At 38.2% G+C, this 25,741-nt stretch overlaps 1 protein-coding gene across 1 annotated transcript in view; it reads right to left on the bottom strand.

Annotated features, from left to right (window-relative positions):
• Nucleotides 1-7,800: 7,800 nt before the first annotated feature.
• The window catches only part of LOC109073551 (myosin phosphatase Rho-interacting protein-like), a 47,500-nt gene continuing 29,559 nt past the window's right edge, over nucleotides 7,801-25,741 (bottom strand). The window contains exons 11-26 of the mRNA XM_042736024.1: nucleotides 25,507-25,575; nucleotides 25,310-25,399; nucleotides 24,541-24,650; nucleotides 23,927-24,452; nucleotides 23,009-23,143; nucleotides 19,133-21,322; nucleotides 16,484-16,631; nucleotides 15,183-15,300; nucleotides 14,585-14,725; nucleotides 13,928-13,949; nucleotides 12,090-12,200; nucleotides 11,921-12,007; nucleotides 10,709-10,871; nucleotides 10,540-10,625; nucleotides 8,278-8,290; nucleotides 7,801-8,238 (exon numbers count right to left, since the gene is read on the bottom strand). Of these exons, the coding sequence (XP_042591958.1) occupies nucleotides 8,180-8,238; nucleotides 8,278-8,290; nucleotides 10,540-10,625; nucleotides 10,709-10,871; nucleotides 11,921-12,007; nucleotides 12,090-12,200; nucleotides 13,928-13,949; nucleotides 14,585-14,725; nucleotides 15,183-15,300; nucleotides 16,484-16,631; nucleotides 19,133-21,322; nucleotides 23,009-23,143; nucleotides 23,927-24,452; nucleotides 24,541-24,650; nucleotides 25,310-25,399; nucleotides 25,507-25,575 (4,068 nt within the window). The 3' untranslated portion in view covers nucleotides 7,801-8,179. The remainder of the gene's footprint in view (nucleotides 8,239-8,277; nucleotides 8,291-10,539; nucleotides 10,626-10,708; nucleotides 10,872-11,920; nucleotides 12,008-12,089; nucleotides 12,201-13,927; nucleotides 13,950-14,584; nucleotides 14,726-15,182; nucleotides 15,301-16,483; nucleotides 16,632-19,132; nucleotides 21,323-23,008; nucleotides 23,144-23,926; nucleotides 24,453-24,540; nucleotides 24,651-25,309; nucleotides 25,400-25,506; nucleotides 25,576-25,741) is intronic.

Below are 25,741 nucleotides of genomic sequence, written 5' to 3'. Positions count from 1 at the left end.
TTATTTTCGTGATATTTCTGTTTTCATGTGTTGATTTGACGATAAGATGATCCTTTAATGGACTTGTTCTAATGCATCAGGAGACAAAAAAAAAAAAAAAAAAAAAAGACGACAAATTTGAGGAATTCACACAAAGTACAACATGCTTGTAATATTTAGCATCTTAATTCTAAAATATTTAAATAAAAATAAATGCATAAATCAAATAATTAAACATTTTTGTGAACTGTCATCTAATAAAATATTTCACATATACCTTGTGCTTTCTGCATTTCATTGAGAAATTATCCTCGTTTAATACACAACCTTTAAAAACAGGAAGGCAAACACATCAATTCATTTCAAAGGGTATAAAGTGTACAGTTCTCGAGAAAAAAAAAAAAAAACTATTCAGGAGGTTAACAGCAAATCATAATAAAGAATGAATATCTGGTTCTCTGCTAAATGTATATATGTGACCCTGGAGCACAAAACCAGTCATAAGGGTCAATTTATCAAAATTGGGATTTATGCATCATCTGAAAGCTGAATAAATAATCTTTGCATTGATGTAAAACCAGTCATAAGGGTCAATTTATCGCTGAGATACAACGATTTGAAATCTGGGGGAATCTGAGGGAACAAAAAAAAACTAAATATTGAGAAAATCATCTTTAAAGTTGTTTAAATGAAGTCCTTAGCAATGCATATTACTAATCAAAAATTAAGTTTTGATATATTTATGGTAGGACATTTACATAATATCTTCATGGAACATGATCTTTACTTAATATACTAATGATTTTTGGCATAAAAGTAAAATCTATAATTTTGACCCTTACAATGTATTTTTGGCTGTTGCTACAAATATACCCCAGAGACTTAAGACTGCCTTTGTGCTCCAGGGACGCATAAATATATTATAAATATAGAATATATAAGTTCACATCATATTTTTCACGCACAGGCAGATTTGCATGTTTATTTTCCATGTGTGTCTGACCACAAGTTTGAACACGTCTGCTAAGCAAATGCAGACACAAAAGCGTCTGTTAACAGGCAGATCAGCATTTTGATGTTTCGGACCACAATGTAACGTGTGTGTGTGTGTGTGTGTGTCTATTGTGCAACAGAACACAGAGGACTGCAGATGACTAACCGGACTGCAGTGCACACATGTAGTGGTATTTGTTCGGGCAGCCTTTGAAAACACAGCCCAACGTTGCCCCCCTTCTTTGACACGTCGAACAAACCTAAAAAAAAAAAACAGACGGTTGAGTGTCATTACTGCAGGCTGCTGAGCACTGAAGAACCCGCGTATCTGAAATCTTACCGACGCTTTGGCCAGCCTGACCGCGGTTTCCAGCCCGTACAGTTTTCCCCGCACCAGAAAGACGCCTGCGGACCATATCGAGCCGTCCTCGTGGAGCCAGTGCTCGTTAGCATCGAGAGGAGCCACGGGAGGACTGAACCAATCAGTGTCTCCGTCTGTCTTGGGTCTCTTAGACGAGGGACTATTGGACGGATGGCTGTAGCTGTTAGTGTGTGAGTCTGTCTTGGTTCTCTTGGACGGGGGAGTATTGGTCACTGTTATCCTCTTCCTGTGGATTACAAACCGCTTTAGAGTCCGATTTGAAGCCTTCGGGGTAATACGGCCCATGCAAGTCTCCGAGGTCCATGGCGTTGGCCGAGCCGCCGCAGAGACAGCAGACCAGAACATCCCGCTGTGTGACATCCACACAGACCCGACCGTACTGCAACCCAGGCGTCACGGGCATCTCACCGGATGCAAACCCACCACACGCCCGCTGCTTCCCCTGCTTGATCCGGACGCTGTCCTCGGGATAGTTGACCACCGTGCAGACGGGGAAGTCTTTGATCTGCATGCGCACATAAGGCGCGAAGGTCTCATCCCGCACATCCTTTTTCTCCTTGTAGTTCAGACATTTGAGTTTGATTTCGGGTTCCTGTGGTGAGAAAAATGACGCCCGGCCGGCTGCGTGTTTCTTTCTCTTCCGTTTGGCAGATTTCTTCAGGCCTTGTTGAGCCGGCATTGGTTTTTGATGCTTGACTTGTACCGGATCAAGGCTTCTCATCCCTCCGGAGGATTTTTTCTTTGTGCGTTTTACAAATGCATCTAACGTCTTCGCAGAAGTTGAGGTAGAGAGTGTGGCTTTACGTCTGCTGGAACGCCTGACGTCGGTCTCTTCTGTCTTTTTCTTCTTCTTTACATCCGCCACATTGCACATCCTTTCCAGCACCTTTTTCTTTGACGTGCTCTTCTGAACTTTTCTTTTACGGACGCGACTCCTGATGGGATGGATGTCTTGAACAATGGCTCCCATTCTTACACCTCGTCTAGCTCTCGGAGGCAGTCTTTTCCTCTCAAGCGAAGAAAAATCATTGCTTGTTTTGAATGCATCCGTGTCGGTTTGTTCTGCAGATTCATCGTTGACATGCACGGACTCGGTGTTGCACGTTTTGTCAGTTTTCCCTGTTGGTGTTTCTGCCGTTTCGGTCTCAGCTGCCTCCGGCATTGTAGAATCAATCTCCTCTTCCTGCTTTGCTCCACTCGGAGAACTCGCAAAAACATCCTCTATCTGCTCTCCTGACGGATCCAACGGACTCATGAAGTCTTGGTTTAACGAAATGGCGAAGCCGTCATTCGGTAAAACCACCGGCTCCTCGGATCTGGAGATGAGAAAGACGAGCTCTGGATTGGTGTTCCGGTGCAAACCGTCTGCGTTCGCACCGTCGTCCTCCGGAAATCCTCCCTCGAAGGGTCCGACGTTCCACAGTCCATTCGCAGCTCCGTTCTGAAGCTCATCCACGCTGATGGGAAACCTGCACTCACTGGGATCGGCCTGTAAAGATTTGAGCGTTTCCAAAGCCAGGTTTTCCACATCTTGCATATCCGGAGGTTGCTGAAGGTAGCAGAACGCCGCCACGTTTTCCACGACCTGAGCCGGCGACATGAAGCCGAACTGATCGCAGGCCGCCAGTCCCACTGGTACAGACACCTGCTGGAGACAGTGTTGGTCCACCGAAAGCGCAGCATCTCCTGCATCCGTCACCAGCTGTCCAGCATCATATGTGGCGGGTTGATCCTTCACCAGCTTTCTGGAGTAATGTGCAGTTGTGGATTGTTGTGAGGATTTGTGGAATCGTATGGATCTGGTTGGAGAGCATGACGGTCGTGTTGGGGAATGCATTATCCGGTTGGATCTGGCCTGTGGAGAGCGGCAGCAGATCAGAGTCGGTTTCTGGAAGCAGCATCCCATTGCTGGTCCCGGGATTGACGAACCAGCCCGGAGTCTGGACCACACGCAAGGCGCCGATGGGGTTGGCTTTCAGAAGGCATTCCTCAGCGTTGCGCGTCAGATCGAAGATGCAGGCGGACGACAGATTCTGAGGCTGAAAACCATCCGAGTCGCTGGGAGGCTCTTCCATATCAACTGAGAGCAGAAACATGAGTATCTGTTTTGTTATTAAGTATCAATTGAGAGATGAAATTTGATCATTGTTTAATATTAAAACAATTAAATATTTAATAAAAAAAAAAGTTGCATTAAAAATGCAAAAGCTAAAATAAACTACAATAATACTAGTAATAATTAAAAAAACTAAACTGGAAATGTGCCAATTTTATGTATATAAAATTTATACAAAATTCACCACTAAAAACAATACAAGTTGACCAATGTGCTTTGACAATAAAAATGCAAAACATAACAAAAGGCTAAAAACTAGATAAAATTCAAATATAAATATAATAAAGCTGGTCATATGCCAAATGTTAGAAATATGTCTTCAAACTGGATTTTAAAATCCTGAAAATGATGTTAATGTTGCTCTAAATTACCAACATGACAACCACATTTTTGAACTGCTTTAGATTCATGTAATCAGTGTCAGAGCCATTTGCGCCACAGCGGAAATATTACGCAAGACAAGGGCTACTGCACATTGAAAAAAAGAGAAAAGGAAAAAAATAGTGGGCATGATTTTAAAAAAAGCCTGAATGGTCTTTACAGTCAAACTTGTAAGCAGGGCGAGATTTTCTTTATTTCTATTTCTCACAGATTTTCAACACCTTTGTTCTTTAACCTTTTAACTTACTGTATTACCTGAAAATAATATTTTAAAAAAAATTATATTATTTGTATTCTTTTACAGAATAAAAAGGTGCTAATTTGGAGTTTAATACTGTGTAGGACTATGAAATACAAAATATTAAAGGATAAATATTACTGAAACAAACTAAAGCACTTTTCATTATTAAAAATGTACGTATTTATTTATTTATTTTTCTCAATCTGTTTATGGAATACCAGATTAATATTTACTACCGTAATGAACGATTACTATATTCGTACACCATAGTATTTTAATATAAACCACAAGTAATGCATAGACAGTACAGCACGCATAGCACGGATTATTATTTGCTGTACTTCAGTTTAGTGTCTGGATACTTTATAAATCCCTTTTATGATTTATGCATTTGATGCAAAACCGAAAACTCATGACGAGGCCTTAATTAAAGGCCTAACAATCAGTTTTATTGATTGCATTTACGTTTAAGAGCTTTAATGGATTTATTAGCGCATAAACGATCACTGATGGCATGCTGGAATAACGTCAGTCATGTTTTATCTCCAGAATCAGCTAAATATTTGTCTTTTGCACGAAATAAAATCACTCTTTATGATCTTGATAACATCCAGAACTGCCACACATCTCCGGACCAGATGTAATCCGGGTTCTCCAGGAGTCGCTTTACCTGTGTCCTGTGGTTCTTTGTCGCTTTTCCGTCTGGCGTTTGTTATGCTAACGTTAGCATAGCAGGCTGTTAGCACGCGGGCTAATATACGTTCTAACTACAATAAATAACGCTCACCGACGCGTACAGCAAATGTAAGTCGTTACGAATCCCAATTAAGCAGCGCAATTAATCAGAGACGAGCGCTGGAGAAGCACCGCAGGCTTCCGTTAGCACAGCAAAGCGAGCTAAACAAAGAAACGCGCGTGCACAGACTCACCCGAGCAGACGCATTTATTCACGAAACCATCGCAAACGCCATCCCGCTGGAAAGAAACACTCTCTTTCGGGTGCTGTCGCTTCTGTTTGAGTTCGGACTGAATAATGCATGAAACGGGGGCTTCTCATACTCTTGGGCTCCGGTGGTTTTGCTGCGCTGCTGCGCTGTCAGAGTCACGAAGAGCCATTGCGCAGCATTATGGGACTTGTTGTAGGCAGTCCACTCAGCAGTCTAGTTATTATGCGACACGAGATGTTCATGCAAAGCAAAGAATTGCGATGCATCTCTTTGCGTTTTTACTTCAGGGTTCACACATAGTTGGAACAATGCATTTCTAAGAGTTGCTGTAATTGAAAGCATCCAGGGTCTAAGAAGCACATTTCTTTCAAAGTCTTTCAAACTTTCCAGGTTTTTAATGATGTGAGAGCCTCATAGTTACTTGAAAACCAGTGCAAATAAATAAAAACACACATAAACCATTGTTCTCCTTCTCAAATATTAAAATAGGTTGCTCGTGAACTTATTATTATAAATAAAAGCAATTAAATAATACTCTTTATTGAATATGAATTTATTGCTCTTTTTTTTCCCTAAATGATCTTTTGACCAAATGTATGTGCAATTAAGTTTTATTATTCAGGACACTGTAATAAAATTAGATTTTTTTAAAAAAAGTAACCTAATTGTCATATTTCATTTTATAAATACATGATGACTAATAATATAAAAAAGCAACAATACACAGGGTTCCTACTTCCTGCATGTTTTATGCAAGTAAATTTAAAACTTTTTAACGACCTTTTTAAGACCAAGTAAAAAGATGCAGGGAATAAATTTAATGGAGCACAATTAGAGAGATGTAACGAGTAACCGCGACCCGGTTGAAAATCGATTTAAATATGTGACAATTCAAATTGAGATGCTAAACAAATCACGATTCAGTTAGGGGTAGGAGTATAAACTATGTATGTGAATGAATGTATGAATGTATGTCTGAGGGGAACTTACTGTCTTTAGAAAAGATTAGATGTTTTTTTTTCTTTTCATCTTGCCTCTGTATAATGCATATTAAAGTTCATAAGTGCAGCGCTGCTTTGTTTACAGCAGAAACCAAGGAAACGCTTTAGCGCCGCCTGCTGGCAGAGAGTGAATATGCATCTCGTTCAGCTCGTCTGTTGTTTCTGTTTCAGGCAGATATTTTTATATATAGTTTCACAAAACTGAAGTCAAATCATTCTGTTTTGCCTTAAAATTTTGAAATTATACAAACCAATTTAGATTAAAAACTGCTCATGTTGAAATGTATGCAGCATCTTTGTTTGGATCATGATTAAAATGCAGTGGGTTGCCTCTTATTTTTAATGTAAAGAGCACAGACGAAGCCTTGTTTTGTTTATATGAAGAGATTTGTGTTATTTGATTTGAGACTTGTTTTAAAATTTCAATTGAGTTTTGTTATTTACATTCTATTTAAATTTTGTCATTTAGCAGACACTTTTATCCAAAGCTGTGTACAAATGAGGACAATAGAAGGAATCAAAACTAACAAAAGAGCAATAATATGCAAGCGCTATATTAGTATATTATAGTATCTATTATAATTTCACAAAGAAATGTACAGCATTTTGCCCAAGCAATAATAAAAGGACACATTTAATTCATAATTTGTCTTAAATATCATTTTGTTTAAAAATAAAAAAACCATGAATTGGATCGTGAAATCAAAACCGTATCAATACATCATATGGTCTCTAAATGTAAATGTATTGTATTCTCAGTGCTTAAATTTTCAGCATAACCTTCAACGGATTTCTATACTTTTATACTACTTTTTATTTTTTCCAAATAAATGAATAAATACAAAATTTAACAAACCACTACAATACAGAAACAATGTTTACTGTACCTTCTGATCACAACACACAAGTGTCTTTTCTTCCTTAATATTTTTGTTTTGTTTTTATATCTAAATATTCTTAAATCTCTTGAGAAGTAAAATGACAAAAGTTAGAAATTGATCAAAATTAAGTGAGTTTATGCTTTAAACGAGAAAAAATATCTGCTAATGGACTCGTAATATTTTAACTTTAATTTGCAAAACTTAATTCAGATGGAAAACTAACTTTCATTTCTCACCGCCAGATATTTCTTCTTATATGAAGAATAAAACTCATTTTGTTCCTTTTCTCAGAAAACAACTTACTCTCGTAAAATTTCTTAAATGTAAAAAAATCCCGAAGAAAGATATACACAACAACATTCGATTCAACGACTTTAAATGGAAGGCTTTCTGCTCTTTTAATACCAGCAGACACCCTGCAATATAAGTAAAGGACAGATTAATCAGTGCAAAAGAGGGTGCAAAAATATTTATTGCTAATAAACCAGTTGTCAGTTTGTGTACATCTGCAGTATATTTACAATAATGTATAGATGAACGGAAATGTGAGACAAAAATTCATAACATTTAAATAAATACAATGGACTGCCACTGAACAACACTAATGTTTTTATTAGTTTGAAGATGAATGGAAAAAAAAACTCCCATTCATGTGAGTGGACCGGTATTCATTCATAACGGCAACCTAATACAGCCTTGTTAATATTCTTTAGAGCAGCCCAAACCCTCCCAGGTCTGTTCCTGTGTGATTTACAGTCATCAGAAATGCTCCTTTTATTTTAAAACATCCGGAGATGCTGCAGAAGGCCAGCGGTTAATGATGCAAGCGTCGACTAAATGCAGCTATTTTTATATGCATCCCATTTCACTAAAACAAGAAAGAGCCGGAGGAAAACTTCCAGCGTCACACACCAACCTGAAGCCGGGATGATAATCGGTAGAGTCGAGTCGTGACGTGGATTACTTCCTCCACTGGCGATTCACACAAACTAAAGAGTTCAAACAGTAGCTTACACAGTCGTGTTTAGTGTACGCATGATAGATGCTTCGTTAAAAACAAAGTATTTACATTAAGACATGGCAATGAAAACAAACCAACAACGTCACAGTAACTGAAGTGCATGAAATGCAGACTATAGACAAAACTCAAACTTCATACCATGTTTAATATGCGCTGTAGCTGTGACCAGTGTGTCTCTAAGTGATTAATTATTGGGCTAAAATACGCAGCTCTTTATTAGCATGCAGCGAGGCCGTGTCAGAAGTCCTTAGTGTCCTTGTTGTCGAACAAGTGGAGTCTCTGTTCTGCTGTCAATCCTTTTTCAGGAGGATGAAGTCTCTGCTCCGCCGTCAAACCTTCCTTCAGACTCTGCGGTTTCTGTGAGCATGTCCATAACAACAGGGTTTCTGCAGGGTTTATGAAAATTGACTTGTTTTAAGATCAATTAAGGAACACAAATGTGACCCTGGACCACAAAAGCAGGTATATTTGTAGAAATAGGCATAAATACATTGTATGGGTCAAAATTATCATTAGGATATTAAGTAAAGATTATGTTCCATGAAGATATTTTGTACATTTCTTACCATAAATGTATAAAAACTTAATTTTTGATTAGTAATATGCATAGCTAAGAATTCATTTAGACAACTTTAAAGATGATTTTCTCAATATTTAGATTTTTTTGCACCCTCAGATTCCAGATTTTCAAATAGTTGCATCTCAGCCGAATATTATCCGATCCTAACAAACCATACATCAATGGAAAGCTTATTTATTCAATCTTGTGACTGGTTTTGTGGTCCAGGGTCACATATGTCAATATGATCTGTGAATGTAAATGCCCAGGGACATGCATGTATTGTTTTGCAAGTAATGCATTGTATTAGCAACACTTCAAAGTCTGAAAATACTGCTTTTGACAATTACTTTTTATTTATTTTACAAAAAAAAAAATAGCTTAAGCTTTGAATTGCTTCTGCTCACACTGCAAAAGTACTTCTGTCTTGTTTTCCAGTGTGAATGTCTAAAGATTCTTAAATTAAGATACTTTACTTTTTTGTGATATTGATCAAAATGAAGCGAGTTTGATTAAAACAAGAACTAATATCTCCCAGTGGAGTCTGAAATATCAACTTAATTCAAAAGGAAAAGTTTTCACACCCCACTGACAGAAACTTGTTTATTTGTGTTCAGTTTCTCAGAAATCATTTTGCATCTCTAGTTAATGTATCTTGATTTAAGGATGTTTAGATATTTGTACTGGAATACGACAAAAACACTGAGGAAGATATGCATGTGTTGCAGTGCATGCAACATTTAAAATGTATCCTGATTTAAAAAGACTTAGATATTGGTGTTGGAAAACAAAAATACAGAGGAAGATATAAATATTTTGCTTTGCAGCCCTGTTCAAAGCAGAAAGTCTTTTATTTTCTTCATTACAAATTCCTGCTTTTTCATGGCATTTAAATCAGTGACCTCAACAAAAATGACAAAAGTATTCAAAACTGCCAGCTGTGCCACCAACAAACTCCAGTGACACACACACACACTCGCACACACATGCCGTGAAACCGCCGCGACGGTCCCGTGAAAACTCAATCAGTCCCGTCTGAAATCTGAACGATTTCCAGCAATGCATATGGAAATGCCCTTGAGTCCAGGAGACACGTCTGATGAACATGAGACGACACGGACAGCCCTTCATTCAGCAGGACCACATGCACCATGACAGAAAATAATCTGATCGGTTGTCTTTCAATGAACTAGAGCTGGGCGATGTGGCCAAAAATACTATCACAATATCATAACTTGTAAGTCACTTTGATAGAAAAGCATCTGCTGAAAGGACTAAATGTAAATGTAATAATCATTTAGCATTAATGAGGAAGGAAATGCTGAAATCACGTGGCTTTTGAAGTTTGACGCGCTCCAGATCACTGGATGATTCACCACGGTTTCATGACAACACACCTATCACTACTTGACGGTAGTTTTTTTTCTTTAAGTAAATGGCGTAAAGCTGCTGAAGTGAAGTTCATATTGATTTGATGAGTAGTACATGAAACTACGCAGAACATGCAGATTATTACAGACACACACTGACATTCACCCAGATGCACTAAAAACCACCAGAGCTTATCATGATCTCGATGTGATCTGGTTTGTCGCCCAGCCCTAGCACGAATCCCTCTGAATGATGCACGGGGAGTTCAGCGCATGCGCTCCCTTCTAAGGGCTTTTACCTAAAATCAGAAGTCAAACATCTTCAGGTTTAGTCTTTAGCTGTCCCAGGGCATGTCACGACTCACAGACTGGGAACAGAGGGAAGAACAGAGGAAACACACACACACGCGCACACACACACACACACACACACAGGACTGTGTGTTAGAGGAGGGAATGTGCAAAAGACATTGTCTTACCGCTACATATCAGGCTTTTTCCTGGACAACACAAAACAGCACACACACAGTTCAGTTCCTGACTTCACAAGCAGAAGCTGCTGTATTTTGTCTTAAAGGCAACAACGTGTTGACCTGAGGGTGGGCAGTGTGAGCTTAACTAACTCTTACTCAACACCAGAGGACTAAACGTGTGTGAGGAAAACCTACCTTTGACCTCATGGTGCGTTCTGAGCGTTTGGCTGCTGCGGCCGCCATCTTTAAAATATCAGGATTGCTCTTAGACTTCATGATATCTGAAGGACATGACCGCCGGTCAGTTCATAGCATGCACATGAATGTATTCGAGTGTGGGTTGATTTCGAGACGAGGGTCGTACCATAACCGCTGCGCTCCGCGTCCTCCAGCGCGGGTTCCCCCAGTGCATCATGGGCCTGCTGCAGCTGCTCGCGCAGTCGCCTCAGATCGCGCTCTGCTTTGGCCCGTACGATGCTCAGCTCCGTGTAGATGTCCTTATATTTATCGGTTGCATATTTTTTATCCTATCAAGAGACGTGGCACACGTTAATCAGCATTTTCATCAGGGTCCTTTAAAAGTCTTAAAAATCAGTTCGATCAAAATTCAGGTCATAAAAACTCTTTATTATCATTTTAGGAGATCTTAAATTTGGGTACAAAAATAGTTTATTTAATAGTTTAAATTTATTGGCATATTAGCTACATGGCAGATACAGATTCAACATTTATCACAATAAAATAGATAAAACATTTAATAAATTTCAATTAAAAAAAATTTATTTAAATGTACTTGAGTAAAATCTTATTTTTTCTGTCCATCTTATAAAATTCAGCAATCGCAATACATCATATTGTGATGATTAACTTCAAAAGGCAATGATGCTAAAGGTTAAAATAAAGGTTAAATAAATAAATCAAAATGATGCATTTAAATAAATATGAGCACTGCATGTTCAAAATCAAAACAGCAGTTTGCAAATCAATGAATATTACAAATTTATGTCAAGCAACTGATTATGATCTATTGATGATGAATTGTGTCTGCGTTTACGTTACGGTATTTACATTGTTCTATGTTCTAGATGGTTTTAAGAGTGCAAGAGCTTCACATTTCAAAATAAGAGTCCCAGTGTTTTCAGGACTGTTTATAATTAAAAGTCCTGCATAATACATAAAATGCTTGTTTATTTTCTGGTTTCACAAACTATCAGGAATTTAAATTTAAACGTTAACTCAATCTGGGAGGAAAGACTAAGACTAACATTATTTACCATCCAGTTTATATATTTTACAACTATCGGCACAATAATCAGTTTATTTCTTTGAACACATTATGATCATATCTACAAAATCAAATATCATTGACCTATAATTCTTACGTACTGATACTATATTAGAACATAAACCAATTGCAATACATAATATTTTAAACTTGAATGTGTGCCACAGCCTGTTTAATAAAAACAGAACAAAAAACAAATACAATAGTCATTTTGTAAGTCTTTAAAAATGTGTAACAAGTTCTTGAAATTTGATTTTTTTTAACTCTTCAAACATAAGTTGCAGCACTTACTCTTTGGGCAGTCTGGAGCTCGTCTTTTAAAGAGTTGATCTCCTGCTTCAGATACTGCACTTCTGACTCCTTCACCCTCAGCATTACCTGTGAACGCAAGTGTGACGATGAGCTTTTCATTCCCAGGATGCCGTGGGAACAGAGCGAGACATAAAGGGAAGAAACAGACCTCCAGCTCATACAGCTCCTTCCCCTGTATGACCCCGCCAGCGTCTCCGCCGTCCTCGCTCGTCATCGATCGCATCTTAGTGATCTCAGCTGCCAGACGATTGTTTAGCTCCTGCGTAACAGACGAGAAGCATAAAACAACACTTTGGGGGACAAAATCAGCTCTTACGTGCATCTGAAGTGGATTTATTTGCGCTGAGGTCATGGTTACCTGCAGTGGAAATTTTGATTTAGTTTTAGTTAGTCTTTTGACAAACCTCATTTAGTTTTAGTCATCTGAACGGTTTTAGTCGACTATATGTTAAACTGTAAAGCATTCATTAATAATTTATGTCCTAAAAACTCATTATATACTCCTGGAGAAAACAATGTATTTACCTGTTAATATGATTTTAAGGTTTGAAGATGCAATACAGACACAGACATATAACATGCCTTTATTTATCTTTAAATTAAATAAAACAACTTCTCATTAAGAAACAACAACATGATGTTTTCAATAAAAGACCAGTGGTTAAATAATGCATTCTTTGTAATAATTAGCTTATGTCCTTCTTCACTCTTTCAAGCAGACATCTATATGAACTAAATATAGATGAATACTAAAGTGATTCAGTCATGAGCAGAGAGTGATTTTCTCTTTTTTGAAACAGACAGTAGCAGGTTTATTAGGCTGCTGTCACTTTAAGACCTAATGCATGGATCCGATACACTGACACACATCTGAAATTCTCACAGCTGCCTACATTCACTTCATACATAACCGACTGAATACTCACCACAGTGGACAGTTTGAGATAATTTTTTCGTATCTGTCTGTTAAATCACAACAAGATGAGAAAGAGAATTCAGTTCTCTCCCTAACATTTGTCTCTCATTTTCATTCATTTGATGAAAAGGTCAATAGATTTGCCATAGTTTGGTCCATTAAAATTGTTTTTTTTATTTATGGCACTTTTCCACTGAGTGGCACGACTCGGCTCGGCACGGTTTGTGTTTCCACTGGAGTTTAGTATCGCCTTAGAGTGGGCGGGATTACACATCGTTATAGTTGCGCAGCCTCCAATGCCACGACTCCTAAAAAAAACTTTTTCATTATGGTTGGGCAGATTAAGATGTCACTGGATCCACTCCTCTGCTATCAACGAGAGGAACGTCTGTACTTTCATAACAGACAAGGAAACGTTTTGGATGTTAAAAAAAGGTGCGCTCATTCAAAACATTTGCGTTCGATCCTTCGCTGGCTGTGCTGATTTAAAATCTCTTTTGTGTTTGTGTCGCAAGTTCAGTGACGCAGGTAGTGACGATTCTTTCTGGCCAATCCGTGATCAGCAGAGTTTATGTGACACATTTTGGTAACGGTACGGTTCACTTGAAACCTCAACCGAGGTAGTACTAAGGTACCAGTACCAGGTACTGTACCCAGTGGAAAACCCCCCAAAAGTGAACGTACCGAGCTGTACCATGCAGTGGAAAAGCGCCATTAGTTGTAGTCTCATTTTTGTCAGTGAATAGGGCCCTGTAAAATCAGTTTTCATTTTCTTTCCCAAAGTAAGTATTTTTTTTCTAAATTCCATTTTAATTTTCCTAGATTTTATTCTTTGGATTCTGTTTTAATGGTTAAATTATATTTTATTAAAAAGCAACTCTAATGAATTAAAATCATGTAACTTATACAAGTTTAACAAAAATCAGATTTTTAGGGCCCTATTACTTTTTCTTTTTTTTTTCTTTTTTGAGTTTTCAGTGTAGATTTTTCTGGATTTCATTTTAATGGCTTAATTAAATTTGAATAATCAAAATTAAATGTTTAGGTTTTTTTTTCCCTTCTCCAGAAACACTGTTATGTGCTTTATTTTTTCTGGCATAATGATGGCATAAAACATACAATTTATCTTTTAATCAAATGACAATTAACCAAACCCTTTACATTTTTCGGCAAACAAAATGCTGCTCAACAGAGGTTAATTACTAAATTTGAAATATGGAAAAAAAATGTATTATTTCCTAAAAATAAAGCTTTAATAATAATTTTATTTTTAGTAGTAAGACTATATTTTACTGTACAACAGTAATATATTTCTGTCACAATTTCTTCAAGTTAAACTGAACTTTTTTTTTTACGGGTTGCCGTGCAGAGTTTTGTTTGTGTGTGTATATGATGTGACATTACTTTTTCGTCAGCAGTTCTGGAGGTTTTATGTATTTATGTCCTCTTTTAGTGAGACGGCAGACTCTGAAAACGTTGCGAGCGTCACATGCTTAAACAGGTGAAACTGCGCGTTTGCGCCATTCATTCACAGAGACACACAGAACATGAATTAGTCTGTATCACCATTTGATTTAAGTGTACTGACCTACTTTTGATTTATTCATTCAAAATTTGGCATCATAGAGCCCTAAGTGAAAAATAGTTGTGGACGAAAAGTATGCTGGAACATATTTTTCAGTGAAATTAGCACTGGTTACCTGGTTTGTGCGCATTGAGTTCCTGGCTCCTGGTTCTCCCGCTGGCACTGTCTGAGCGCCTGTCTCTCGGCCTCCAGAGCCTGAGCCAGATGAGCGTTCTCTAAACACTTCTGTGAGTACTGCTCCGACAACACCTCGATCTCCCTCTGGTATGACACCAGCTCTTCCCTACAACACAAATGCACATGTATTTCTCTCCTCAGTTAAAAGTGATAATAAAAGAGCAAGGTCTTTAAGCCTGTATAGTGTTTGTGTAGAGAGATTTAGGGCAGATTGCTTGAATGTACACAAAGAAAGAAACTGTGCAATCACTCCAGATTTGGCATCTAGGTTGCGTTGCCCCAGGATACACTTGGCAATAGAGGCACTCATGCAGTCAGGCTTTAAACCCTTTATCCACTCCAATTAATGTAAGATGCAGAATGCACAAGACTTATTTGCGTATCACAGCTTTCAACAGTGAAGTCAGAAGAAAAGCATCATAAAAGCGAGGTAGAGATGTGGCTTTGAAAAAACTCATTTCAAGCAATTCAATCTGAAGAGGCAGTTTATTTTTCAAAAGAATGCAAAGGTGCGGCTGCGCTGCATTATGAGGCTGAAATAGCGTAAAGGAATAGCAACTGACTCGTGCTGTTTGTGGATTTCCTCTATGTCTGCGTTTTCTGTGTTGCTGTTGGCCTTGCGTGTTTTCTCCAGTTCCCGCTCAAGCTCCGTCCGATGTGCATTCTTCATTGCTTCAATAGCTAATCAAAGGAAAACATAATTAAAAGGCTGTATATTTCGCAATGTGTCTTAAAATCAGAAATTGGCATTACTCTAAAACGCTCAAATAGATTCAGGAATGACTCTTCAAAATTTTATCATTTTATCTTTTTTACCTGGTGAAGGTTTTCTTTTTCCAGAAATGCTTGTTAATATCATGGTATTGGACTAAAACTTTCTAACTTTCTGGTCATACAGACTATAAATCGATTAAAAAATTCTTTTTTATAATTCTTGTATTTTTGCCCACCTTGTTACACATATCAAATATGACCAGCCTACAAAAAAGATCTAGGCCTATATTATTACAAAATATTTTGTGTCAGATTTTTCAGTTAACAAGTTTTGTATTTGTTTTTTGATCTGATTGATCACAGGCCTTAATGATCTGAGCTAATGCACCAAAGTGATCACTGCCAAAATAAGCCACAAATTTGTTCATAAACTCAGAGGCCTCAGTCTATTGCAAAAAGAATACAAAACCTGTGCTATTTGAAATAAAACAAGGACTGAATCCAAGATTTGGTGATAATACAGCATAATAAGTAGGGATGCACAACATTTGATTTTTGCCGATATCAGATATTTTTCAACTCATTTTAGCCGATACCGATATATTTCCTTTTTGTTTGGAAACAAAGTCTCTCCTGTGTGGAAATTATAAGCAAATTATTTTTACTTTTGGTAGTTTTTAACAAGAACTTATTTGTTAGAAATTAAATAAACAATAATGACGTTCTTTTATAATGATCGGCAAAATTATCGGTATAATTTTTCATATCAGGCGATGGTGATATGTACATTTTAAGCCATTATCGGCCGATTCCGGTCAGATAATACCGTGCATCCCTAATAAAATAAGATATTTTACAAACTATTTTAAAAGTCTGGTCATTTTTAACTGGGAACACCAAATTAGGTAAGATTTTCAGCATTGCCCGCAAGGTGCATGGCGCAAGAGTTAAATCAGCACAAGTTAATATTTTATGTTTAGGAGATAATGGATTCTGGCATAAGGAGCATTTTTTATTAAGAATTTGGAAGTGATTCTGGAATGTTCCTATTCTAACACTGCGTATATGTGATCTGATCCCTGCGAATGATCATATTCAGCAATATAATGACCCAAAACGTCTTCTCCTGGCCCTTTTCATCCTGACTAACCAGAGATGGTGGCTGCGGTCTCCTCCGCCAGCAGGCGCTCCTTCTCCTCCTGCAGTTTCTCCAGTTCCCGCTGGTGCTTTCTCTGCAGCTCGTCGATCGCTTTCTGGTGAGACTCTTCCATGGCGACGAAGCCTCGTTCACACGTCGCCTGTAGGGAAAAATGCATGAAGCGGCATTTAGTGCATTCTCTTTCAGATCGCTTTCAAGGCCACTTCTATTGTGACAAGGACAACATTTACACAGATGGACAGAGATGTAGCGATGTGTGGACAGAAGAGTGTCCCACACATAGCCAGGTATTAATAACCTACAATGACAAAGGGGACACAGAGGCCAGTGAGAGACGGCTTCTCAAAAGAAACAAATACACACACTATGATGGGACTGTTTGTTCATTCAATGTTCATCCCAAACACTTGGGATACTTTAGCCAGATTTAATGCATGAATAAAACTGGATTAGATACAAATATCAAAGGCATTTTTATTATAATAAAGAAAGACTGCAAAAGAGTCTTCAAATGATAAAGCAGTATATGTACTGTTCAAACTCATAGATAAAAGTTTGGACAGTTTGTGGTTGTCAGCTGTTGAGTGGATCATGGTTGATAGTAATAAACTGTGAGAGCTGACTTCATACATGCAGAAAAATCAACCTTGACATCAATTAAAAGTCAATGCAAAAATTGTTCAGAAAAGTTGTAGCATTTGATTTGGTAAAAAAAAAATCCTATGCCGTGATTAATTTAAAATACATTTATTTCATACTAATTATAATTCAAACATTTATTGACATAAATTAAGACTAACTGATATAAAATTATAATTAAACTTTATTTGGAGTATTTCTTTATTGCACAATGCACATTTCTTAATATTTAAGCCTAAAATATTGTTTAATATCACTATTATTAAGGACTGTGTGATCCTTGCATAATCAGTTGCAAGATATTTAAAGTGCACCTGAAGTATATTTGCAATAGTTCCACTTTAGCTCAATCAAATATACTTCAGTATATCTTTAGCTGGAATTCAGCACTGCTTCTGCACAATTTAAGTGCATTAAGCAAAAACTAAGTTTGTTCAAATTTAGAAGAACTTAATTATTCCAGTTTAGTATAGCAAATCACAGACAATTGCAGGGTATTTTATTGAAACGCATAAATAGGATAAAACCCATTTGTAGTAGACGTAGCACAAAATAAATACCATTTCAAATTCATTTAAGGATATTTTGTTTTTCACTAGGGTAACAGACACTTCTTTAGATTTTGAATGCATTGAAATTCAAACATTTGCAGCTTAAATGTCCAAGTATGTTTTGGGGGGCTACAATATAATAATAATATCTTTTAAATTTCAATTTATATAGACCCACGTCTGAAAACAACCTGGATTCTATTTAAAAATGCAGCACCTATATTTGTACGATTTGCCATAAATGTGAAGACTCTTATAGGATTAGAGCTACTATACATCAACATGGAGTTTAATTTCAGTACAAGAGATGTCAATGCTCTTCAAAACTTTGCAAACTCAATGCATTTCTGCTGTCTATTCAATGGCCCCTAATCTCTGTCCTCTGTGCTCTAAACAGGGAGTGAATTAAGCAATTGTTTTTGAAGGACTATAGTGTCTACTGTCCAGGGACATGACCTGCGTCCTGATCCACTACAGGCCAACTCTTCCTGTCCCCGTATCACAGCCGCACCTGCCACTTGTTTACTCAGAGCAGCCTCTATGGATGGAAAATCTCATTTCCTCTTTTGTCCGGACAAACATGAGTCCAGTAGCATATATTCATAACAAATTTTGTATTCAGAGCTATTTCTTTTTTCCCCATTATATTTTTTTCTTAAATCTTAACCTTAAATGAATTGAATAAATCTCATAAATAAATTGAATAAATTGTACGTAACATACAAACTTAAATGTTAATGGTCAATTTAAACTGCAAGCCACTCTGGTCTTTTATTCAACTGTGTTTTTATTTAGTAGAATGATGTGGGAGTTATTATAAAATTTAGCTTTATTTACTTTGTTTTTTAATCAGCAACTGAGTGAGAGAGCACAAAACATTAGCTGTCAGTACTTGTTCTGCTTATTAAACTAATTTAGTTCTATTATAATACTGCATAAGGAAATATGTTATTGTCATGCTTGGTTTCGTTTTTTTTGTTTAGAAGATTGTTTTTTATTTATGGTTTTGGTTGTTTTGTATGCATGATTTGTGAGCAGCAGCAATTTCTGCAGAGCACTGGCTGTTAATCAGGCAAAGAGGTTTAATGAGACGAGTTCAGATCAGGTGAACCACGTTTTAAGACGCAAGGAGTGTGCAGTTATTATGCATTCTCCAAAACTTAATGGTTCTCCACTGGACTCTATTATTTTTTATATGTGTTTTTTTGTATATTATTGTTTTTTTCTCTTCCATACAATGTTTATCCAGTGGATTCACCTAAGCCATGCATCACTGCTGAGAGATATTAGGCCAAAGCACCACAAAGCAGGGTTAGTATGAGAGAAGAAGGAGGGGAAAGGATCAGGTTTAAGGGTTGCAACAAGCAAGAACACTGAACTCTTGACCTTGAGTTTTTTAACAGGTCTATCCTCTCGTATTCAGACGCAGCCAAGGTCGCATAGCAATCACGATCGTCGCCAGGTTCATTTCCCTCAGTGATGTCGCGGACACCTGTCGACACGATGTTCTTGGGATCGCAATGCACAGCGTCAGAGAGTCGATCTCTTTCACGTTCTCCTCGGATCTCAGTCTCAGAGTCTCTCCAGCCGTGGCCACTTCATGTCTAAGCTTGTCCGCTTCTTGCTCGTACGCCTCCTTTAATTCGCGCAGCTCCTTCTGATGCCTGGCCATCGGGTCCTGAAGCTGTATGGCCTCGTCCAGAGAGTCGCTCGGGTGGGTTACTGCCATTAAATCTCCCCTGACGCTCGACTCGACCTGCTTCTCAGACTCGAGCTGTGCTCTCAAATCAGCACAGTTTGGACATGCAGACCGGTCTAACGGTTCCGTCCTTGGCGAGTTCTGCAGAACTACACAGTACATTGATGTTATCTCCATTATGGCCTCACGAACGTACTCGGACCAGCTTCTTTGAGAGCCACAGCTTGACAGAGTCAAAGCCAACGACCGGAGCTCCTCATGAGTTCGTTCCCTAAGAGCCGAAGCGGTTCGATTCAATAACGTCACTTTCTTCTGAATGACTCCAGCGAGAGTCTCCAGGACGCAGGGATCACTGAGCAACCGATTCATAACATTCGATTTCATCATCTGTGCATTTCCATCTCCGGGTTTTGAGTCACTTTGAAGTTCTCGGAGGTTGGAGAGCTTATTCATAAGCAGCAGCATTTTATTATCCACCATCATACGCTCTACAGCTTTTCTTACCGCTTCAGCCTCGGAGCCTTTCTGAGCGTCCTCTAAACCAGCTAAAACCTCATGCAGAATCCTTCTCTCAAACATCTCCTTCATCATTCCTCCCTGATCCTCATCCGAAATATTGGTGCTGGACAAATCCATCTTACTGCCAGTTACCAACAAGTCAAGCAGATGATTCAGAGACTTAGACTTGCTCTTGAACTCTTCCGCGACTTCCTCAACTACGCTTTCATTCGTGAGTTTCTGCATCAACTCTTGGCACTCACTATCTGTTCCTGGCTCACCTCGAGTTCCTGCCTTCTCCTTCAACGTCCTGATTTCCTCCTGAGCCTCTACAAGCATCCGACTACACCTCTTCGCGGTCTCTTCATGCTTTGCATTCTGCGCCTGAAGTTCTCTACAGACTTGCTCAGCATTGTGAAGCTGCTTGTCCTTCTCGGAAAGCTTAGCTCGAAGGACGTCCACATCTAACTCTTTATCATCAGTGTCGCTTTCTGCCACCTGAAATCCAAGACCCCTAAGCGTAGCTTCTTTAAGTTGCAATCTTTTCTCCGTATCTTTCAAACTATTTCCAAGAGTTTCCAATTTAACAAGAGCCTCCTGTAGCTTCTGTGACTTTTCGTGGAGTTCTCGCTCGTACACGTTTTTCTCTTCTTGCACCCGTGGATATTGCTGACTGCTACACAGTTGACGAAGCTCAACATTCAGCCGGTCTATTTCTCGATCCGCTTCTCTCAGCTGGTTCACAATTTCCTGAAAGCGCTGGTTCAAAGCTACGTTTTCGTTCGCCAGCAGCTCCACCTGCTGAGACAGATCGGGATGCTCTTCTCTCGAGCAACTTAACACACACGGACTCTCCATTCTCTGTCTATGGACTCTTCCCAGCATGTGCTCCATGGTGACCAAACGAGCTTCATAGTCCCGGATAGAGTCTCCAGCCTTTTCCAAGCTTCTCCTCATGTTCTCATTCTCAATCTCCTGTTGGTTCTTGAGGCTTTCCAACAGCTTCTGCGTAATTTCGCGTACTGACCCACTGCTTTCCTGTCCTTGAGGACTTTCTACCCGAAGGTATTCACTATGTGAGTGCATGAGCTTTATCAGCTCTCCTAACGTCAGAGGCTCACTGGCATCTATCAAGCTCTCGAGCTCTCTAATCTTTCCCTCGCTATCCCGAAGCACAAAGCTGACGGTTTTCTGAATGGAGTTTGAGGGACAGACCTCTGGGGTGGAGGGTGTTTTGGTGTCAGAAAGGTAAGGTTCCTTTGCGGGCCAGTGTGAGAGAGAAAGGCCAAGCTGTGCCTGCATGTTGCGCTTTTTCAGTTCTTGCAGCTGCAGGAGCTCTTTGGTTTCCTGGTACTTCTTTGTTAAGCTCTGAGCTTGAGAACTAACCAGTTCAGTCCTCTTCACCTGGGGCTCTGTCTCAAGACTCAAAGGGGACTCCAGCGGAAAAGGGACCAGATAGTTGGTTAACAGTCAGCACAGATGAACATCGCTAAACAATTGCTAGATTATAGCTTGAGGGAAATTCACATTTCATTACCACATTGGAGTCTAATCAATCTTTTAAGTTTAAAGGGAGAGTCAACTAATTCAGCTTCTTTCATGGAATGAGGCGCATTAGAAGGTTAGTAAATCAAAACAAACAGTGCATGCATTTTAAGAGGTTAAAGAGTTGTTTCTTGGATGCAAAATTAGTGCTAGCTAAGAATGCCAGAACGGTCACATGCCATCCAGTTAAAAGCCTGCAGGCCTTCTGTGGAACAATTTAACTAAGCAACCACTACTGTGTGTGTTTATAACAAACCTTTTGATTCATAGGTGAGTAAATAAATCCATAAAACTAGCCGGTGGAGATGAAAATGCGTCCTGGACAGATATTCACATTTGTGGATCAATGCCATGCTTCAGGTAAAAATCACCACACATTTGCTTTTAATACATAAAAGCCTTAACTATGGTGTACTGAAAGAAGAACAATAACTGTAGCCATTTAATGCCAAAACAAGACACTAAAATTTTCTGAGAAGTCCACATTAAGCTCAGAAAACAATGCAACAATATTCTGAACAAACACTAAAGACAAACATACACACACACACTACTGTATATGGAAGAAGTCAAGAATAAGGTTAAAATGAAATGAACGATGGTTAAATATGAAACGCATCATGCACAAACGCTCTTATTAGGCATCTTTTCATATGTCAATGTTTTGGTAGCACTATACAGCATTTTAAATAATTTCCCATACCCTTAAGATATACTGATACCCAATGCTTTTGAGAAAATACCAACAGGGGACATTATCAGGCACTGAGAACTAGTTTTCTAATCTTAAACTATTGCATAAATACTATTAATGAAAACATATTATTAAAAAGAATATATATAGGTAACACTTTACTTAAAACCTTTAGCAAAAGTGTTTTTAATGCATTAATTTTTCCTTGTAATGCACCTTATCATGCATTGTATGATCTTATGAATAACTGTAACCATGCTTATAATACATTATTTATTCACTGTTACACCTTTAGAAAGTATACTGCATTAGAACACGACAACCAAACCGTGAAATATTATAATGCATTTTCACTTTGGTTACAATTGTTTATAAATGGATAAAATGCATTACAATGCACAATAAGAATACTTTTATAATGCATTACACATAAAGGCTTTAAGTAAAGTGTAACGTTTTTTTTAAATTTTTTTATAATATGCTGTAAATGTTTTCCATTAACTTCAAATATGCATTGAGTATGAGTGTGTCTGGAGGGCACAGAGAGTCTACGTTCTGAGTGTGTTTTCATGCCATTGCACAATTATTCATTCATGTTCAGTTCATGTTAATCATTGCTTTGTTAGAATATGCAATACAGCTTGCATGAAATTAATTTTTTTTATGTCATTTAGCTTGAACACGGCAAGAAGAATCTTAAGTAGAGGCTAAAAGAGCTCTGTTTGTTTACATGCATCGCTCTCTAGACATGCAAAGCACGCGTTTGCAGCTTCGATGATAAGGATGGAAGCCATGTGTTTGTTTTTCTCCTTAACAATGACACACAATGTGTTCAATCAGACAACAGCTGAACACACTATGAACACGGTGACATAAATGTGGCGTACCGGTGAAATGTAACCGGCACGGATCTGCTGTTCGCGCTCGAGAGCGTTCTTCAGCTGACCCTGCAGCTCCAGCTTGTGCTGATTGGAGTCCATTAACTGCTGGTGGCAGCTCTCCAGCTGAGCTTTCAGCTCCTCGACCTAACAACACACAAAACACAGAGAGAAGTTACGATCAGAACAATATAAATATCTCGGTGGAGATATTAAACGAATCGCGACAGTTAGGACGCAGTGCTTGGCTCTAATTTGAAATGCAAGTTTGTTTATGTGAAGAGATTTCTTTTATTTGTATTATTTATTTATTTGATTTAGGATTTGTTTGACATTAATTTCAATTTCACGAAAAAATGTGCAGCATTTTGTCTGAGAAATAATAAAAGGACACCTTTTTTAATTGATAAATCGTCTTAAATCTCATTTACGTGAGAAAATAGTATCGCGTGAATCGTTGTATTCCTATTTCTATATAGTTTATCAATATCACACCAGTAAGAGTGCTGCTTTTCCATGATATCTGCACCACTGCAAATGAGATTTTATACAACAGTTAAATATACGAGAAGTTAATACAGTTATATTTTAGACACAGTTGTCCGTTTTAAATTTCGCAAACGAAAATAGTTCCAATCAAAGCCAAAGCAGAACTGTTGTTGTTTTCCAAGTGACACGCGGCAGTGATTCATTACTGAATGAATCAAGTGAGCCAATGATTCACTGACTCATTAACTGAGTCACTTGCTTCGTTTCTGAATGAATCCGTTGTTTCCAAAACGAAATGGTTGAGTGAATAATTCAATGACTCACTTTCTTTTAGAGCACTGTTTCATTTAAAAAAATAACAATTCAAATTTGTTTCTTATTTAACAGAATGATAGCCTTAGTTTAAAGGAATAACTGTGCACTGGATTTTGAAGCCCGCACCCCTTTCCTGTAGCTCTCGAGGAGTTTCTCCAGCTCGGAGGCGTCTCTGTTCTGGGTGGAGGGTAAAGGCACCCTCCTCTCCTCCCTGATGGGTGTCTTCTCCACCTGCTGCCAGCGCTGCTCGATCTCGTCCTCCACTCTCTGCTGCCGCTCCTCTGATGGGGGCGGAGCATCTAGCTGGACCACGCCCCCACTCTCAAACTCCATCTTTGTGATGTCAGCAGCAGGATCGAAGGAGGAGCCGGTGACGCTCTCGTACCTCCTCCGTCTCTCCTCCCTCCTCTTGTTTCTCTCGGCCAGCTCGGCCTGGAAGGTGTCGGCCTCGTGTGCTCTCTGCTGCGCCAGAGCCTGGGCGATGGGACGAAACTCGGCCCAGTCAAACGTTTTGGAGCGTCCTTCCCGCCTCCGTTCCCTCGCTCGGCTCTTCTTTAATCCTCCTTCCCGCTCTGACGAGGCTTCGGAGGACAGGGAGTCCTGCGTGACGTCAGGCCGGGAGAGACTCTCAGACGTGTGTTCATCTGTCAGGCTGTTTCAAAACATTTTATACGCAAGACTTAAATATCTCAAAGACACAAAGACATTTTTGTGCTACTGCATCAAGCATGGTCACACACCTAGCAACATCTGGAGCAGTGGACGGCCGGACGTTCTTCATAACCGCTTGGATCCAGTTGCGGCGTATTCCTGCAGTCATGGCAGAGAGCGTGTGCACTGCTTCTTGAGTCTGGTGTGAGCAAAGATTGAGCACAGACAGATCAGAAGAACCTCTGATTAATAAACAACAAGTACATCAGAACCATGTACAACTAAAAACACCTTTATAACATGATCACAATAAAATTCAGGTTAAATAAAATATAAAATATACATTTATAGAATGAAACAAAAATTTTAAAAAAATCATAAAATAAAATATAAAATTGAAAAAGTCCATAAAATAAAACAATGAAATAAAATATCAAATAAAAGGTACATAAGATTAAAAAGAAATCTATAATAAAAAATAAAAAATCTATGATAAAAAATAAAGAAGCGTATAAAATAAAATTAAAAATATCCATTAAACCAAATTAAATAAAAAATAAAAAAGTTCATAAAATAAAATGAATGTCCATGAAATAAAAACTGCATAAAATAAAATAAAAAAAAGAAAAATAAGAAAGATAAGAAAAAAATCTATAAAATAAAATGGCCCATAAATAAATTAAAAATATCCATAAAACACAGCAAAAATAAAAAGTCCATAAAATAAAATAATACATAGAAAAACACCCATAAAATAAAAATAAATGAATTAAAATGAATTAAAAGAGGCAATAAAATAATAAAAATACCATTACATAAAATACAGGAAAATCTAAAATAAATAAGCTGTAGACACACATGAATCCGGAAGCCATAGTTCCGCTGAGCTTGATATTCTGTGACATTATAGCAGGTGCTGAGGTCAATCTCTCCATCCAGATCAGACGCCTGTTCACAAAAAACAAAGCAGTGAGAGAAAGATTATTGACAAATGAAAATCTCAACAAAAAAAAAAATCATGGGGTATAAATGCTGTTACAGGGACTGTGATTTACCTCTTCAGCAATCGAATCCTTGTAGTATCGTAGACTGTGATCTGTCAGCACAAACCAATACTTCTTCCACTAAAACAGAAACAATAACATCAGATTATCAGAATAGATCAAATATAATCCTGATAAAACATGTAATGTATCAGATCCTTCCAGAGAATCCTGCATGTGATAAAACATGTAATGTATCAGATCCTTCCAGAGAATCCTGCATGTGTCTGGTGTATAGGTAGGCTGT

The sequence above is a fragment of the Cyprinus carpio genome, chromosome B12 (assembly GCF_018340385.1).
Source record: "Cyprinus carpio isolate SPL01 chromosome B12, ASM1834038v1, whole genome shotgun sequence".
Lineage (NCBI taxonomy): Eukaryota > Metazoa > Chordata > Actinopteri > Cypriniformes > Cyprinidae > Cyprinus > Cyprinus carpio.
Note: the sequence above shows the minus strand (reverse complement) of the source record. Positions and strands in the feature narration are given on the sequence as shown.